Genomic DNA, 19,090 nt, shown 5'->3' with positions numbered 1-19,090 from the left:
CGCAGTGCCATGGCTTGATGCTTTACGTGTCCTGCTGTATTCTTGAACCCAGTTCCTTTTGGCAACAAAATAGTTTTCAACTGCAGCAAAGGTTGCGGTGTTCATGGTTATGACACCATCCGCGTGGCTCTTGCTTCCACTGATATTGGTCATGGTTGGACCGTCACCAATCATCACAACATTGGTCATTTGCTTTTGAACGATGACAGTCGCCTCGGAATCCACTTGTCTTTTGGCTTAATGGACTAGCACCATCTGATGTCTTTTAACAGCACACATGGGAAAGACTGGGAAAGACTTCGTGAAGTAGTCTGGAGGTATGTGTTGCACATATCACTTCAATATTTGCATATGTAGAACATATTTGATGTGTTGGTTGTGATTTAGTTGATATATTCTTGCGTTCTTGGCTAAGTATATTAACATAAAGCCTATGGTTAATCTTACATGTGGTATCAGAGCCAAAGAATTTAACATCTAAATTCGATCAAAAAAAAAAAAAAAAAAAAAGCCAGCAAGATGTAATGGTAAATTAGCAGTGGTCAAGCTTAGTTTGTGAGAAAACATGTAGGGTTTGAATTGAGTTTGTTATGCATATCATGTTTGCCGCAATACAGGTTTTGTCATATTTGCGGTAGCTGCCAAACGAATGATGGCTACATGTTGAACTCAATTTGATAGAATTGATCTATTAAGCTTGTACGGTTATTAATTTTTCTTCTGTGCGTTTGATTCCATGATGATGAATTTTTATAAGAATTAATCAAGGATTCATTGGCTGGTTATGGAATGTGAGTACATAAACTATTATTGTTGTTATCAATTATCTGTGGCTTTTTGTGGGTCTTATCGTTTTGAATTAATGAATATGATTATAAAGATGTGCATAAGATATGCCTTGCACAGACCAAATATTAGTAAGATAAAAGAAAGATGAAATCTTGGTTTGATGACATTAATAAGTTTTTGTTTGTCTAAGAGATATTAACGCTCATGGTTTGTCTTTTTTTTTTTCTGGGAATTTGTGTCGATGAGATTCTGGCCATCGCTTTGGCGATGATTTTGGTCCGGCGCATCTGTAACAATGGCGATTTACTTCGATAATCTGCAATGGTATGAGGTCCATGAGAATTGGGAGTGATGGCAATCCGCATGGATGGGTCTCGAGCATTGGTGGATAATTTGTTTCGTTGATTTGGAGTCGAGGAATTGCAATCGGGTTGACAAATACGGGCCCAATGATGCATTCAGGTAACTCAGTTCACTATTTCATGCATGATTAATTGTTCTCCTATATGCGTGATTATAGTGCGATGAGTTGGAGCATAATGAATTAGGGCTTTTGCTATTTCGAGTATGCTTGTTTATATATATTGTGAAGTCATGATTAAACTCGAAATCCCTATAGATGCCAACTTGTGATTTATGTGAGATGTCTAGAATCATCCTTTGCTGCATAAATAAATTAGTGTATGTCTAGATATACTCTTCTATTTTTCATTAAAGAGTCTGTGTATGCATTGTTTCATATATGAATCTCGATTGCGGGGAGCTACACATGCACATCTTAGTGTCAATTCCTGATTTTCAATTGGTTTGATTTATATCAAGTTTGGGTTGGAATGGATTTGACTGCATATCATATGCAAATCGGGAGGTATTATAAAGCGACAAAAACAAATGCATATATAAAGTGGATGCCAATTGCTTTGTGATTTATACATAACAACATATATGAATGAAATCTGTATATATATGGAGATAGCATTCGTGCATAGATGTTGTAATTATGAGCATGCGGTTTTATCGATATCAAATAGAACTTGCATAAGTTTCTCTGCATATTGATGCATGCCTGCACACAAGAAAATATATGAACAGATGAATATATAAGGTAGATGTTTTATTGATCGCCTACAATGAGTCTTGCGACAATAAACTTTTAGCCATTTACAAAATGTATATTCTATTATGAATCGGAAAGCAAATAATTATTTTGTCATCTTATTGGAAATTCATAAGATTAATGATATGCGGCTATCATTATTTTCTCCAATGACTTGCTTACGAATCTGTATATAATTGATGATGGTGTTGACAATGAATTAAAGGCATGAAGATTTTTAATTTGGATTATTGTCGACTAATCTTGTTATGTATATATCGATGCATGCTTATTGTATATGAATATTTGTGATTTCATGATGCATGCTTCCGCTATTATATTTTGGTTGAAATCACAAATAGGGAGGAAGATGAACTTTGAGTTCTCCAAAAGAAATAGTGGTCTTGATTATCTCATTTTAATCAAGACATATTGTTGTGATATATATCCAGACATTATCAATATTTGGTTGATCTTGCTCGATGGATATTGAACTAGTTAGAATCAAATTGAATGCAAAGATATTGTGCTTGCTATTCTGATTTTGATCGTTGTTGAAACTGGTGATTTTGGGTTTATGTGAGATAAGTTTTTCCGAATGGATTGTGACTATCTTTTGATACATAGACCGTTTGCATAATGGTTTAGGTGTATATGACTAAACTGAGATTATGCAATTTGTGAGAAATCGGGAATCAATTGGTTCATATCTCCGATTTCTTTATTGGCTGTGCAGTACATTCTGCTTATGCTTAAGTGGGAGAATCGTATGTTCAAATGTAAGCATAAGGCTAAGAGTATTTAGGCCAGCCATTATAATTCATATGGATGCTTACAAACCAGTTTATGGTTTTATTGAAGCAATTGGTTGAATTATTTGTGTTACTTAATTTGTTTAAGTAATGAGAAAGATCCTAACTCCTATTATGTTAGCATTCAAAAGGAAACGAATTTGGTTTCCATATGGATTCTAATTAGTCATTCATTGTATTGGAATGATTTTTAGTTAATATAGTTGCTATTAACATGTACTTAACTTGATTGTGTTAAGTATGGCCTAGTTAAGTGGGAGCAAATTGGTTTGGTTTTGCTATATTGGTTCACATAATTACGAAGTGCAAATTAAGTATGTTGTGACTTTTGAGTTAATTCTGCAATGTAACAGAAAAGATTCTTAAGTTCAATACTTTAAAATGCATAGGTAAGTTGTATGTGAGGTTAAGCTTTTGTTATCCAAAAGATTTGGTGATATGATAAAGCTGTTGATTGATATAACTGTGCTATTCATAGAATTATGAATAATTTTTAGTTGACGGGCTATTATCAAGAATGTTTGGTATTTTTATATCAATTTTGGGCTATATGAGTGGGAGTAGACGTCTTGGTTTACCTTGAGCTTAGATACATTGCTATGAACACGAACTGGACATTGTGATTTGTAAGTTAAATCTGTATTTTGTGTTGCAGAGGCAATTATAAATTCATTATTTTGGTTTATGTAAGCTAGTTGTGTCTATGTACCAGTGTGTTGATGAATGAGTTATGTGATCACCTTTATATTGAATTTGAGATGATTATTCACTGTTATGAATCACACTCAAGTGGGAGAATGTTAGAGTATGAGTGTGATTCATACAGTTTGGTAATAATCCTTGTTATCTCAGATTGCTATAGAGAAGTCTTAATATGTTTATGAGAGTTAATTCGACTTTGGTTTGGATTGAAACTCTGTGTTGATAAGCTTAAGAATATAACTTGTACAATGATTTGGTCTTGTATTCCTTGTAGGATTATTATAGGGTAATCCATATTTTGTAGTATAAAAACCACAAGCCCCTGCTCTCACAAAAATACGCTCTTATTGTTCCAATTACCTATAACTTGGAGAGCATTGAGTTTTGCAGAGAGAAGAAGGTTGTGTGTATAAGGTGTCTTGGTATGTGTCCATGTGACAGTTAAAGAAGATGGAGAAGTCGGATTGTACACGCAGTGCCATGGCTTGATGCTTTACGTGTCCTGCTGTATTCTTGAACCCAGTTCCTTTTGGCAACAAAATAGTTTTCAACTGCAGCAAAGGTTGCGGTGTTCATGGTTATGACACCATCCGCGTGGCTCTTGCTTCCACTGATATTGGTCATGGTTGGACCGTCACCAATCATCACAACATTGGTCATTTGCTTTTGAACGATGACAGTCGCCTCGGAATCCACTTGTCTTTTGGCTTAATGGACTAGCACCATCTGATGTCTTTTAACAGCACACATGGGAAAGACTGGGAAAGACTTCGTGAAGTAGTCTGGAGGTATGTGTTGCACATATCACTTCAATATTTGCATATGTAGAACATATTTGATGTGTTGGTTGTGATTTAGTTGATATATTCTTGCGTTCTTGGCTAAGTATATTAACATAAAGCCTATGGTTAATTTTACACTGATAGGCCATCACCTAGCCAAAAAACCAGCCCAGCACTCATGCTATCCACTCCAGCCGAGCATTTTGACCGGCACCCAACCCAAGCCAGGCAAGAGACTGGCCTAAAATCGATAGACCCACATGCCGGGCCATCTGAGGTCAGCCGGGCCATCAACCTCCCACACGATCAACACGTCGCAGAGCTCCTCAGGGCTGAGGTTGATTCTGGGGTGGAGGGAGATTCTGGGGCCTTCACCAAAAGGCGTCTGACCTCGGAATCCAACACGGGTCCATGGGTACCAGCCCGAATTGTCATAAGGGTCGGTGTCGGGCAGGTGACAGGCTGGATCCACGGCGGCTACTGCCTAGGGAACCATCGGTTGAGGAAAAGATCAAATTGGGTTAGTGGGGTTGGATTGATAGGGAATTTGATAGGCAAAATTGTTGGAATATTGTGGAGGAATAAAGATTGGGGATTGTGAACCGGAAGGAAAGTTGGAATCCGGTGGGATTATCATTGCACAGGGTGGTGGGTTTTTGCAGAGCTCCACCCAACAGAGAGAGAGAGAGAGAGATGCAGAGGGAGGTTGAAGCGAGTTGGCGTCGGGAGTGGCGTTTGGCGTTTGGGGATGTAGAGGGAGAGTATAGAGAATTCTAGTGGAACTGTGGAGGTTCATGACTTTTCGTTTTTTTTTAATAAAATTATTATTTTTATTATTTTATAATAAAAATAATAATATTTTAATAAAATTGACTGGGCTATTTTTTGTTAAGGGTGGAGATTCTTTGGCCTATTACTATTCTCTGGAGTCTATTACTGTTCACTTGAGTGGATAAATGCGCTGGGTGCTGGTGCAAAGTCTTTAGAGGTGGACTTGCTCTAAGAATAGTTCGGGCAATGAGATTTTTTTTTTTGGACTGAGTAACATGTAAATTGGCGTTTCATCAAGCCTTAGTAAGTCTGACTGTCTGAGATCATTTGCTAAGTCATATTACACACCAGTTTCGACATATACCAACAACTTTTGAGCAAGCACGTCGACTGATGTCAATAACTTTTGAGTAAGAATGCCAACATGTCAATATATGCCAAGTGAGCCTATCGAAAAATGTTCATAACAATGCACAAAGACATAAAGCTAGCAGCTACCTTGTCCAGTACCCATGGAGGCAATTTGTCGAACAGTTGGAGAGCAACTTTCAAGAGCATCTCAGATTTTCAAAAGGAAACTTCCAAACTTTCTGTAAAGAATTTCTACAATTAGGGGTAAGGGGCAGCTTACCCACCATGTCCCAAGTCGGATCCGCCCGCCAATTGTTTAATTAGATTGTGATCCTTGTTTTTAAGTAAATGCCCCTAAGCCCCTTGTTTTTTTCTTTTAGTCTGCTTCCCACCTTTGACAGAATACGCCCTACAAATACAACGGTTCGTGTTGTATGCAAGCAACCAATAAATAAATAAATTTTGGTTGTACATTATATTTATGGGTATTTGGAAATTAAGTACTGATAAGCTTAATTATTGTTTTATTCCTTCTGAAAGTTTGCGAGTCTCACTCTCTTGTCATTTTGACCTAACTTTCACTTTAAATCGTGTTTTCAGATTTCACTTTATCTCTAGCCACGTAAATATCTTGAACGGAAAACTTAACAAACTTAAACGCAAAAGTAAAACAGGACATAAAAAATGATTTAAAAGTCATGTTAAATCAAATAACTTTTAAAGGGCAATGTGAAACTCAAAACACTTTCAAAGGATAACATATTAATTAGGCCTTAAGTATACGAGTCATCTTAGAAAATTGTTCTAAACCTGCACGACTGCATGCACCCCAAAATATAGAAAGTTTGGTCTTATTGATTTATCTCTTTAGTCGTTCAGTTCAAATATATGCTAATTGAACTTAATTACGCACAAACCACGTAACTAAAAAAGTGTAGAACTTATACATACATACATACATACATACATACATACATACATACATACATATTGATCGAGCCAAGGATTCATGCATTTTCATTAAGGGAGCAAAGCAAGGCACATGCATATACAACTGGAACATGATCCCTCTTCATATATCCATCTATGTGACGCTCACTTTGTTAGTTTTTGGATCAAATTCCAAATTCCATGTATTTTTTTCTTTGTTGGCTTTACCTATATATTGTCTTATAATCTTCAAATTAGTAATGCAATTTCTTGGCTGGTTCATTTTGATGAAGTCATCATCCATGCATGCAAGCATTCACACTCCACTAAAAATAATAGACAACATTAGCAAATTCATAATTATATTTTTATGCTTGAGCAATAATACATGAATAATATATCTACACCCTCGGGACGTCCCTGGCGTCTCTAATCAGTACACAATGCTAGTGTTTTAAATTAGGAGGTGGATTGTCTGCCCTCCCGTTTCCATACTCTCTCATCCTCTCTTGTTTGTGTGGTCATGGTTAAGCCACATCAACATTTTATATTGATTTTTTTATAAAAATAATAAAACAAAAAAGTAATAGAAATATAAAATGTTGACGTGGCTTAACCGTGATCACAGAAAATAGGAGGGGATGGAAAGAGTATGGAAATGGGAGGGCAGACAATCCACCTCCTTTAAATTACTCGCAAAATGTCGCATCATTAGTTTACGACACCATTTTTTTCTTATGTTGCACTTCAATTAATCTCAACTTATCTTTCATCATGTGTCAATTTAGTTGTATTTAATGGTGCATTACAGGAAATCATTTAGAAGTAAGAAACAAGTTATTAACAAAAATTCCTATACATCACACATACACACACACACACACATATATATATATATATATATATATATATATATATAATACGTACAAAAAGAAACAAGAAAGGTTTTTTAGCTAAAATGGTCCATGAGATTAGCATAACGGAGATTTTCACGGAAGGGCCAAGATGACTGACGGTGGAAAAACTCAGAGACTAGTTTTATCGATTTCAAATTTTAAGAATCAAAGTGAGAAGTTAAGTCAATTTTAGAGACTATTTTAGCTAAACTGCCAATGAAAAATTAATACTGGATATATAAAGAGAGTTCGTAGGATCTGTCAATCTACAAGGTGAGAATTAAGAATATAAGATATGAGCTAGACTGTCAAAGAATAAGCATTATGGTTTTGAGAATCTAAGCAGCTTATTAGAATAATTGGATCGTATCAATGAGATGAGATGGATTGAATTCCTTTCAGTTGGAGAATGATTTTCCTCTTGGCACTCAACTAGCTAGTTGCCTTATAATAAACAACAATTTACATTTATTTATGTAATTATTTTAGTCAATTCAGTTGTTTAATTGCATTCGAATAATATGAATGAAATTTGTGAATAAGTAACGTTACTTACCCTACTGCATGTAAACGATTTTAATCGGCAAAAAGCATATTCATCATTCCACAAGAGGATGGAGAAAACCTACTTAATAAATTGCAGATGAACTTTCTCGTGTGCAGAATATTGAGTGCAACTAGTGTTACATCTCTTTATCTTTCTCGCAATCAGTGTTATAATTATCGATATATAAATTTATGGAGATATCGATGAATATATTAATATTAATATCGATATAGGTTGTTTTCGACGGAAATGATAAAAAATTGCTAAAAATTGTGGAAATATAAAATGAAACTACAGTGAATATCATATGGCAGCTTATCGATATTTAACCAACATGTTCAAGATATCAACAAAATCTATCGATTTGAGCCAAAATTTAAGAGTTTCTCCAATAATATCAACTGTTTCGAAAAAATTTCAAACACTACTCACAACATCACTTAATAAAAAATAGGGTGAAGTGCTCCGATTTAGTCCCTGAACTATTATTTCAATGAAAATTAGGTTCCTGAATTATTTTTTCGGTAAAATAAGTCTCTAAATTCATTAAGAATTGCTAATTTCATCCATACTGTTATATTCAAAATTATTTTATCCAACTTTTCGTCAACTTAAGTCACTTAACACACTTTAAAGTGTAATACAATCATTTTCTTGTCTATAAGCCCTTAATATTTCATATAGGTTACAAATTTAACGTCTAATTCACCCTCCAAAGTTAACTCCATACACTATTTCTTTACAAAAAAAATTAACAATCTACCCTCCAATGTGTATTATATGTAAGTAACGTTACTTAAATTAACGGAAAATTGAATATAGTAGCTTCAGATCTAATATTAAGGATGTAAAATTTTTATCATTTAATGACTGATTTTCTGAATTAAAAAAATAATTAATTTAAAATTTTAATTTTTACTTACGTAATAATTAAGAGCCTAAATTGACAGTTCATTTTAAAAAATATAGAAGTTATAGACACTCGTCATATCATAGACTTCTCAATCCCTACTTCCCTACCCAGCATTCTCGATTAACTCTATTGGTCATTTTCAAAGAGAAGGTAATCACCCAATGTGTGTGGGATAGAGAGGGGGAAGCTAGCCAAATGTGGGATTCCATGGCTAGTTGTATCCGAAAAGTAGCAAAAGAGGTATTAGGAGAGTCCAAGGGCTTTGCCCCACACCAAAAGGAATCTTGGTGGTGGAATGAGGAGGTACAAACAAAGGTGAAGGCTAAGAAGGAATGTTGTAAAGCCTTATACAAGGAGAGGACTGATGAAAATGGTGAAAGGTATAGAAAAGCGAAGCAAGAGGCGAAGAAAGCTGTCAGAGAATCTAAGTTAGCGGCTTACGACGATATGTATAAACGACTAGATACCAAAGAAGGAGAGTTGGATATCTATAAACTATCTAGAGCAAGGGAAAAGAAGACAAGGGACCTAAACCAAGTGAGGTGCATCAAGGATGAGGATGGAAAGGTTCTTGCTACAGAGAACGCGGTTAAAGACAGATGGAGAGGTTATTTTCATAATCTTTTCAATGAAGGACATGAAATGAGTGCTTCTTTAAGGGAGTTGAGTAACTCAGAAGAGTGTAGAAACTACTCTTTTTATCGTCGAATCCGGAAGGAAGAAGTGGTTGTAGCTTTGAAGAAGATGAAGCATAAAAAAGCAATAGGCCCAGACGATATACCAATCGAAGTGTGGAAACTTTTGGGAGAGACAGGTATAACATGGCTCACTGACCTTTTCAATAGGATTTTGAAAACGAAGAAGATGCCAAATGAGTGGCGAATGAGCACTTTGGTGCCTATCTACAAGAATAAGGGCGACGTACAAAATTGCATGAACTATAGGGGTATTAAGCTAATGAGTCATACAATGAAGCTCTGGGAGAGAGTCATTGAGCATAGATTGAGGCAAGAGACACGGGTTTCGGACAACCAATTCGGGTTCATGCCAGGGCGCTCAACCATGGAGGCAATCTATCTCTTACGAAGATTGATGGAAAGATATAGAGATGGGAAAAAGGATTTACACATGGTCTTTATAGATTTGGAAAAAGCGTATGATAGGGTCCCAAGAGACATTCTTTGGAGGATTTTAGAGAAGAAAGGAGTACGAGTAGCATATATCCAAGCTATAAAGGATATGTATGAAGGAGCAAAGACTGCCGTAAGAACTCATGAAGGACAAACCGAAAGCTTTCCCATAACTGTAGGATTACATCAAGGTTCATCCTTAAGTCCTTACCTTTTTGCGTTGGTAATGGATGAGTTAACACGACATATTCAAGATGATATTCCTTGGTGTATGCTTTTCGCAGACGATATAGTGTTGATAGATGAAACTCAGGAAGGGGTAAATGCAAAGCTTAACCTTTGGAGAGAAGTGTTGGAATCTAAAGGTCTTCGCCTAAGCCGATCAAAGACAGAATATATGGAGTGCAAGTTCAGTGCAAATGGAGGCCAAAACGAGTTAGGGGTGAGGATCGGAGATCAAGAAATACCAAAGAGCGACCGTTTTCGTTACCTAGGATCTATCTTGCAAAAGAACGGAGAATTAGATGGAGATCTCAACCATAGAATACAAGCTGGATGGATGAAGTGGAAGAGTGCATCCGGCGTGTTGTGTGACCGCCGTATGCCACTGAAGCTCAAGGGAAAATTTTATAGGACGGCAATAAGGCCGGCGATGTTGTATGGCACAGAATGTTGGGCGGTGAAACATCAACACGTACACAAAATGGGTGTAGCGGAGATGAGGATGCTTCGTTGGATGTGTGGGCACACGAGAAAGGATAAGATTAGGAATGAGGATATCCGGGGTAAAGTAGGAGTAGCCGAAATTGAAGGAAAGATGAGAGAAAATCGGTTACGGTGGTTTGGACATGTGCAAAGAAGGCCTACTGACGTTCCGATTAGAAGATGCGACTATGGGACAGAGGTTCAGGGCCGAAGGGGTAGAGGAAGACCTAGGAAAACTTTGGAAGAGACTCTAAGAAAAGACTTAGAGTACTTGGATCTAACGAAGGACATGACACAGGATCGAGCACAATGGCGTTCTAAGATTCATATAGCCGATCCCACTCAGTGACTTGGATTTTCCAAGTCTCCAACCGAGAAGTTTTCCTCACTCGGGAAATTAAGGGAACACTACCCCAACCTACACGCTCCACTCAGAAAGCTTCAACATACAAGCTTTAACAAAAGAAAATTCAAAGAACTTAGCGAAGAAGGTTTTGGTGTATTTAACACAATACGTTGAAATGAAGGAAAGCTTATTTATTGATATCCCCGATAAGCTACAAATATGTACATATACATGAGTCAAAATAAGCACACAAGAGGGAGCCTTCACAAAGGTTGCTTAGGAGAAGTCTCAGCAGTCGGTAGAGCCCCAGAAAGAGAAGGCACCGGAGGGGGATTATTTGGAGCCTCAGTACTGGACAGAACCCTAGAAGGAGGAGGCATCAGAGGTTGATCATTTGGAGCTTCATTACGCGGTACAGCCCCAGAAGACGAAGGCAATAAATGCCTTTGGAACAAACCCACAAATCTCTGATGATCAAGTAAAACCTGACCATCAGTTTCCTTCATCTGGTCAAGCTTCCTCTTCATGTTTGTAGCATAGTCATGTGCGAGCCGGTGCAACTGTTTATTCTCATGCTTGAGCCCTCTAATCTCCTGTTTGAGACTCATCACTTCAGCCGCCAATGATTCAACTTGGCGGGTTCGAGCAAATAGGCGTTGGGCCATATTAGACACAGAACCTGCACACTGAACACTGAGAGCCAGCGAATCCTTAACAGCTAACTCATCAGACCGTTTGGAAAGTAGTCTGTTATCTTTGGGAGTGAGAAGGTTCCTGGCCACCACCGCAGCGGTCATATCATTCTTCATCACGGAATCCCCAACGGTAAGAGGACCAGTAGGGGAGACGAAAGATGGGCGCCATATGTTGTCTGGAGAAGGCGGGGCTGCCTCTTCAACAAGGTTCAAGTCAAAACGACGGTCGGAGGGGCCAGACATTTTTAAAGGTGTTGAAGAGAGAAGAGGTCGGACAAATCAAGATCTTAGAAGTGCAAGAATGAAGCTTCTACTGGTGGAGATTCAAGTGTGCTTTGGAACTTAATGCCAGCCCCTATAAAAATCTGCACTCGACGAAGCTTCAGAAATCGAAGAGGCGCCTGCTCAGAAATCGAAGAGGCGTTTGCTTTCTCAAAAGCTGGGCTGCTTAGAGATCACGAGGGTTGATCTCAGAAATCGAAGAGGCGTTTGCTTTCTCAAAAGTTGGGCTGCTCAAAAACCACGAAGGCCGATCTCAAAAATCGAAGAGGCGCTCGCTTTCTCAAAAGCTGGGCTCCCCAGAGACCACGAGGGCCGATCTCAGAAATCGAAGAGGCACCTACTTTTCCAGCCTTTTCCAGCCTTGTCAGCACCTGTCACACGCACACTCAGTTTTGCGGAAATTATGGGCATTCTGTCAAAGACTTCTGGGGAAGTAGAAAACACATGAATCTTACTGTTCAATCACCCACTTCCCACACGCAACAATAGCTCATGGGTACCACAGATAACTTTGCCAAAGTTCTCTGCCAAAGTTGAGCACGTGAAGCTTGCAGCTCCCACTACATCGCTCTGACCAAGAAGGGTAAAAGAATAGCAAAGAAACAGCACTAACAAAGTTTAGACCCATAAATTTTGAAGGTCTAGCTACCATATTATTACCCACAAGGGTAAAGGAACAGTACCACTGCTGGATAATTGGAAAGTCCCTGTGTGTCAACCTCTGTGCTTCGTGGCAAGGTAGACTAGCAAACATGCCCAACCTTTACTCACATTCGAGAAAACACTCCCAATAAGATTGCTTGCTCCAAAATCGAAGAGGCACCGTCCTCCGAATCTCGAGAGCCAGACTCCCAACATGACTACTTTCTTAAAAATCGAAGAGAGGGTAAAGGAACAGTACCATTGCTGGATAATTGGAAAGTCCTTGTGTGTCAACCTCTGTGCTTCGTGGCAAGGTAGACTAGCAAACATGCCCAACCTTTACTCACATTCGAGAAAACACTCCCAACAAGATTGCTTGCTCCAAAATCGAAGAGGCACCGCCCTCCGAATCTCGAGAGCCAGACTCCCAACATGATTACTTTCTCAAAAATCGAAGAGACACTGCTCCCCGAATCTCGAGAGCCAGACCCCCAGCATGATTGCTTTCTCAAAAATCGATGAGGGATCGTTCTCCGAATCAATCGAAGAGGCGCTCGCTTTCTCAAAAGCTGGGCTGCTCAGAGACCACGAGGGCCGATCTCAGAAATCGAAGAGGCACCTACTTTTCTAGCCTTGTCAGCACCTGTCACACGCACACTCAGCTTTGCAGAAATTATGGGCATTCTGTCGAAGACTTCTGGTGAAGTAGAAAGCACATGAATCTTACTGTTCAATCACCCACTTCCCACACGCAACAATAGCTCATGGGTACCACAAATAACTTTGCCAAAGTTCTCTGCCAAAGTTGAGCACGTGAAGCTTGCAGCTCCCACTACATCGCTCTGACCAAGAAAGGTAAAAGAATAGTAAAGAAACAGCACTAACAAAAGTTTAGACACATAAATTTTGAAGGTCTAGCTACCATATTATTACCCACAACTGTAAAGGAACAGTACCACTGCTGGATAATTGGAAAGTCCCTGTGTGTCAACCTCTGTGCTTCGTGGCAAGGTAGACTAGCAAACATGCCCAACCTTTACTCACATTCGAGAAAACACTCCCAATAAGATTGCTTGCTCCAAAATCGAAGAGGCACCGTCCTCCGAATCTCGAGAGCCAGACTCCCAACATGACTACTTTCTCAAAATCGAAGAGAGGGTAAAGGAACAGTACCATTGCTGGATAATTGGAAAGTCCCTATGTGTCAACCTTTGTGCTTCGTGGCAAGGTAGACTAGCAAACATGCCCAACCTTTACTCACATTCGAGACAACACTCCCAACAAGATTGCTTGCTCCAAAATCGAAGAGGCACCGCCCTCCGAATCTCGAGAGCCAGACTCCCAACATGATTACTTCCTCAAAAATCGAAGAGACACTGCTCTCCGAATCTCGAGAGTCATACCCCCAGCATGATTGTTTTCTCAAAAATCGAAGAGGCATCGTTCTCCGAATCTCGAGAGCCAGATACCACAGACCACTTTTTCAAAGTGCTCTGACAGAGTTAAAACATGTGAAACTGGCAGCTCCCACTACCGTGCTATGACCAAGCAGGGTAAAGGAATAGCATTACTACTTGTTGTTAGGGAGACTCCTATATATGTCGACCTTCATCCCCAACGGACAGGCAGACCTGCAAAAATGCTCAACCCTTCATCATATCTGAGAGGGCACTCCCAACGAAGCCTTTCGAAATACTCAGCTTTCTTTCCCCCCGATAATACCTCTGCAAACAAGCTATACTAGAGCAAGAATATCTCATATCATCAGGGTTAAAAGCAAGAGTATCCCATATCATGCTTTTTCCCTGTCTTTTCTTTTGGCCTTGTTTTTACCTGCAAGACAAGGAGAAAGAGAGCAATCAGTCAGCACTTGGAATCAAGCTTCCAGCCAGGAACTGACTGCCTGGAACCCCTTACCTGATTACTTACCTGGCATTGCTCTCGAGTACTCATCTTCAACATCTTATGTTTCCAGGGAAGATTCCGCATCTGCTTGAGGAACAGATAGGGCAAGTGCGAAGGATACAAGGAAGCATGTGGAGACAAGCGTAACAGCACACGTGCCGATACATTCATTACTCTGTCAAAAGCAAAAGTATCCCATATCAGCAGGGTGGAACGTACTCTAGATTTGATGGACTTGTTTTGACCCTCAAATTCTTCAGTCGGCCTTATACTCTGGAGGAAACCAGAAAACCCTCCAGCTCAGTTCAAGAATAAGCCTGTGGAAAGTTACTTCTTCAAAAGCAAAAGTATCTCATATCATCTCTTCTCATTTTTCTTCTCTTTATCCTTCATGCTGCTGCAAGATGGGGAGAAGGTGAACAATCAGTCGGAGCTCTGATTGCTTACCTTGTCTGTCACCTCTTTCAGCAGACCCCCTAGCTCGGCGACTTGGGGGACTCCTACTACATGGTTTGTATCGCGCTTGACCAAGCCTGAAACTACAAGTAAGCTTCAAGTGAAATTGATACATTACCTTGTGCATCTCCACCAGTTAAAGATACCACCCCTGGATGGAGGAAGAGTACTTCTAGAGAAGATGCCACATCTACCTATGAGACAGATAAGGCAAGTCAAGACGACACCACACTCCGATACTTAGAAGTTTCGTGATTACGAGATCATTCTCCCACAATATTTCCTAATGTCATTTGTACTAAATCATTCACTTGTACTCACTAAATGAGAGCTTGAACCTATGTACTTGTGTAAACCCTTCACAATTAATGAGAACTCTTCTATTCCGTGGACGTAGCCAATCTGGGTGAACCACGTACATCTTGTGTTTGCTTTCCTATCTCTATCCATTTATATACTTATCCACACTAATGACCGGAGCAATCTAGCGAAGATCACAAAAAGCGATCGTTTTCGCTACCTAGGATCTATCTTGCAAGAGAACGGAGAATTAGATGGAGATCTCAACCATAGAATACGAGCTGGATGGAAAGAGTGCATCCGGCGTGTTGTGTGACCGTCGTAGGCCACTGAAGCTCAAGGGAAAATTTTATAGGACGGCAATAAGGCTAGCGATGTTGTATGGCACATAATGTTGGGTGGTGAAGCATCAACACGTACACAAAATGGGTGTAGCGGAGATGAGGGTGCTTCGTGGGATGTGTGGGCACACGAGAAAGGATAAGATTGGGAATGAGGATATCCGAGGTAAAGTAGGAGTAGCCGAAATTGTAGGAAATATGAGAGAAAATCAGCTCCGGTGATTTTGAACATGTGCAAAGAAGACCGACTGACGCTCCGGTTCGAAGATGTGACTACGGGACAGAGGTTCAGGGCCGAAGGGGTAGAGGAAGACCTAGGACAACTTTGGAAGAGACTCTAAGAAAAGACTTAGAGTACTTGGATCTAACGGAGGACATGACACAAAACCGAGCGCAATGGCGTTCTAGGATTCATATAGCCGACCCCACTTAGTGGGAAAAGGCTTTGTTGTTGTTGTTGTTGTATGCATGGCAACCTGTTATTCGGGATCCGATATATTACTATTTTTCTATGAACCCCACGTGTGAAAATCAAATGCCATCAATAAACGGTCTAAGCTTAGGGTTGCAAGTTTAAGAGTTTATTTAGTTGATTTAGATGTGCTTTTAAAATAATTAAAAAGTGCTTTTTGTGAACATATTTTTAGATCTAATCTTTAGTAAAAATACAAGTAAATCCTAAAAAAGCACTTAAAGTGCTTCATGGAAGAAGCACATAATTGATGCTTCTTATAGCAAGCACTTTAAGTGTTTTTAGAACTTAAAAATCTTTTTTCTAAATGTACTTTTAATTATTTTAAAAACACATTCAAACGAGTTTTAAGATTTCTGATGTGATGCAGTATATATCAGTTGATCACATATATAATATATATAATTAAGTGGACCCTCCCTGAGGAGATTCTTTCTTCCTTGATCGTGCAAATATTTGACCGGTTGCTCTTTCGGTCATGTGATTGAGAATTTGGATAAGTCATAGATGGGGTAGATCCACCATGCAATGTTATGGGCGACTAGATTAATATATAACAACAAAAATTTGATATCATCAAGATTGTGATCACTTTGCTTTGCCATGTGTACAATGCATTAATCAATAATTTTACAAGTTTTTGTGACATGTGAGTGGTATAAATAAAGTTCAATTATCAACCACTACATCATGTAGTTTATAAAAAATAGTCTAAAAATTTGACATCACTAACATCATTCTAACTTGAAACATTTTCATGGATAAATGACGTGATAATAAGAGATATATAGATGCTTGGCTCTATTATTATAATATGAAAATACCCTATGGTTAATTATATTGTCCAATATTATAATATGTAAATTAGTATCATCTTATAGTAATGAGATCATCACACTAAAACAAAAGCAATAGAAAAAAGAGTGTTTCTAAAACTAAGTACTTAAAATATAGGGTATGATCATATAGGGTTATATGATCACATAGACGTATAGGTGATATGTCATGTGATTACATATATATACGTGTAGGAGAAATGTAGGATTACAAACAAGAGATTTTGAATACAGACACATATGTTATATGTCATTATACAAGTGCATGAATAAAGGTCGTACCCAGTGCACAAGGCTCCCGCTTTACGCAGGGTCTGGGAGAGGTGAATGTCGGCTAGCCTTACCCCCATTTATGGAGAGGCTGCTCCCAAGTCTCGAACCCGAGACCTACCGCTCATGGGCGAAGACACTTGCCATCGCACCAAGTGCGACCTCTTATACAAGTGCATGAATACTAGAAAAAAAATATCTTTACACATGTATATCAAAATATATAGTGTACTGCACTGTATTTCGAGCACATTAAAAAGCTCTCGTTGCAAACAAAGTCATAGGGAAAGCGTGCGAATAGAAATGTAGGGTTGCATTTGGATTTTAACTTCTTCTAGTTACCAGTCCTCTCTCTCTCTCTCTCTCTCTCTCTCTCTCTCTCTCTCTCTCTCTCTCTCTCCCTCCCTCATGCCAAAAACTGAAAAAGAATAAACCCAGAGCATCTTGAATGAATCAACATCGAACAAAAGTAGAAAGTGATCGAAATGGGATTTTATATTGCATGCAGAATATCTTTGTCCCGCTGCTTAAAAAAAGCACCACATTATTAATTGGAACCAATTGAAGAGGAAGCTTTCTCTTTATGTTTTTCTTTTCTTTTCTCAAAAGTGGAATTTTGATGCCATTGATTGAATAATGTATACTTCACGAACTCGGAGATTTGTCTTTGTCACGCTGCACTTTCACATAAAAAAGGACATGTAGATTGTGGATACCTTGCACGCAACATCGAAAGATAGACGTTCATTCATTTCACAGAACTCAGCTCATCATATTCGTACCAGCACCTCATATCAGCGAGAGCAACTTGTATGATAAAACGTATACCGCTAGAGTAACATCATGTGTCATCAATGCAAAGACACGTAGAAAGAAATTAACGCATGTCTTTGTATTATTGACACGAGACAATTGTGTCCTGCATAATGTTCTAAAAAGCGTTAGGCACTAAACACTAGGCGGGCAAAGACTTAACTCCTAGATGTCTAAACGAACTTAAGTGACGCTAGACAGAGATTTTTAGAACAATGATCATACAATTCCTTCTCCATAATCCATATAACATGTCTATGCTGTTCATGAATATGATGCCCATTTTTTATGTAAACTGTATATGTGAATCTTTTGATACATGTATGCCATGCAGATTGATATATCATGAGTTCTTTAATTATATTCTTGCTGAAGTGGGTTGCTCATGCTTATACTTTTTCTGCAATAGTGACCACTTTTTGAGCCACTGTATGATTAAGCTCTCTGACCTCTCTTGACTCACACACAAATGAAGCGTGCGGAATAATTTAGTAAACAAGGAATGCACGAACAAATTAATAACGACGACACACATAAAAAGGCATCTTACTTTGATAAAAAAATATATATGTTTTTTTTTTCAATAAAAATATAAATAAAAAAGGGCATCTCTTTCGAATTGCTGGATTCAACTTGTGTTGTGTTAATCATAAGTCGTTTAGGCCAGTAAATTACTATTCGTAAATGAAAAGTTCCACCATTATTAACTTTCATACATTTTGACATAAAACCGCACATCTGTTGTATATGCGCGCTAGCATGTGATCGAGTTGGAAATAGTAAAGTTGTTAGAGAAAACTAGTTGTTCAATGTTGGTTCACTTCTCAGAATCTTGACATGGTATCAAAAGATAATCCCTCGACGATGAGTAGTAGTTTAATTTCGAGACAGTATCGTATTGAACTTATTAATAATGGCTTGTTGACAGATTGAATTTAAAGATTTTCTACAACGCACATCACAAGTACATATTTCAGTTACACATAAAAATAATAGGTGTTAGATTGTTTGCTCTAACGCAATGTAACGACTATTGTTCTTATGTGTAACTTAAATGTTTACTTTTTTAAGTGTATCGGAGTTAATTCATTGAATCCCCAACAGTGGTTTAGAATATGATCAAACCGAAGGACCTAGGCCCAACTTCATTTTGGGTTCAATCTATAACTTTTTACGAAGGAGTACTCAACTTCATGTTGAGCAAGAAAACCATCATTTGCGTTGTTTGGTACGCATTCTTAATAGGAAAAGCAGCATTGGACTTTTTTGTATGGGTTTGGAAAAAATAAAACACATTGAGCCCACATA

The 19,090-nt window shown here is 38.4% G+C and overlaps 1 protein-coding gene across 2 annotated transcripts; it reads left to right on the top strand.

Moving 5' to 3' along the window:
* LOC126623983 (uncharacterized) lies at window positions 1-5,050 on the top strand. Of its 2 annotated transcripts, none has more exons than XM_050292972.1 (2): window positions 1-317; window positions 4,326-5,050. In XM_050292972.1, the coding sequence occupies exons 1-2, from the start codon at window positions 259-261 to the stop codon at window positions 4,780-4,782; spliced, it is 516 nt and encodes a 171-aa protein (XP_050148929.1). In that variant the 5' UTR covers window positions 1-258; the 3' UTR covers window positions 4,783-5,050. The 2 variants fall into 2 exon arrangements, with proteins under 2 accessions (XP_050148929.1, XP_050148928.1); XM_050292971.1 differs by lacking the exon at window positions 1-317 and adding an exon at window positions 3,634-4,187.
* The last annotated feature ends 14,040 nt before the right edge of the window (window positions 5,051-19,090 follow it).

The sequence above is a fragment of the Malus sylvestris genome, chromosome 5, assembly GCF_916048215.2.
Source record: "Malus sylvestris chromosome 5, drMalSylv7.2, whole genome shotgun sequence".
Taxonomy (NCBI): domain Eukaryota; kingdom Viridiplantae; phylum Streptophyta; class Magnoliopsida; order Rosales; family Rosaceae; genus Malus; species Malus sylvestris.
The sequence above is the reverse complement of the archived record's forward strand: the minus strand, read 5'-3'. Positions and strand labels throughout refer to the sequence as shown.

Coding starts and splice junctions, on each gene's coding strand:
- LOC126623983 (XM_050292972.1), top strand. CDS start 259: ATGTCTTTTAACAGCACACATGGGAAAGACTGGGAAAGACTTCGTGAA. Junction 318..4,325: donor CTTCGTGAAGTAGTCTGGAG/GTATGTGTTGCA, acceptor TTACACTGATAG/GCCATCACCTAGCCAAAAAA.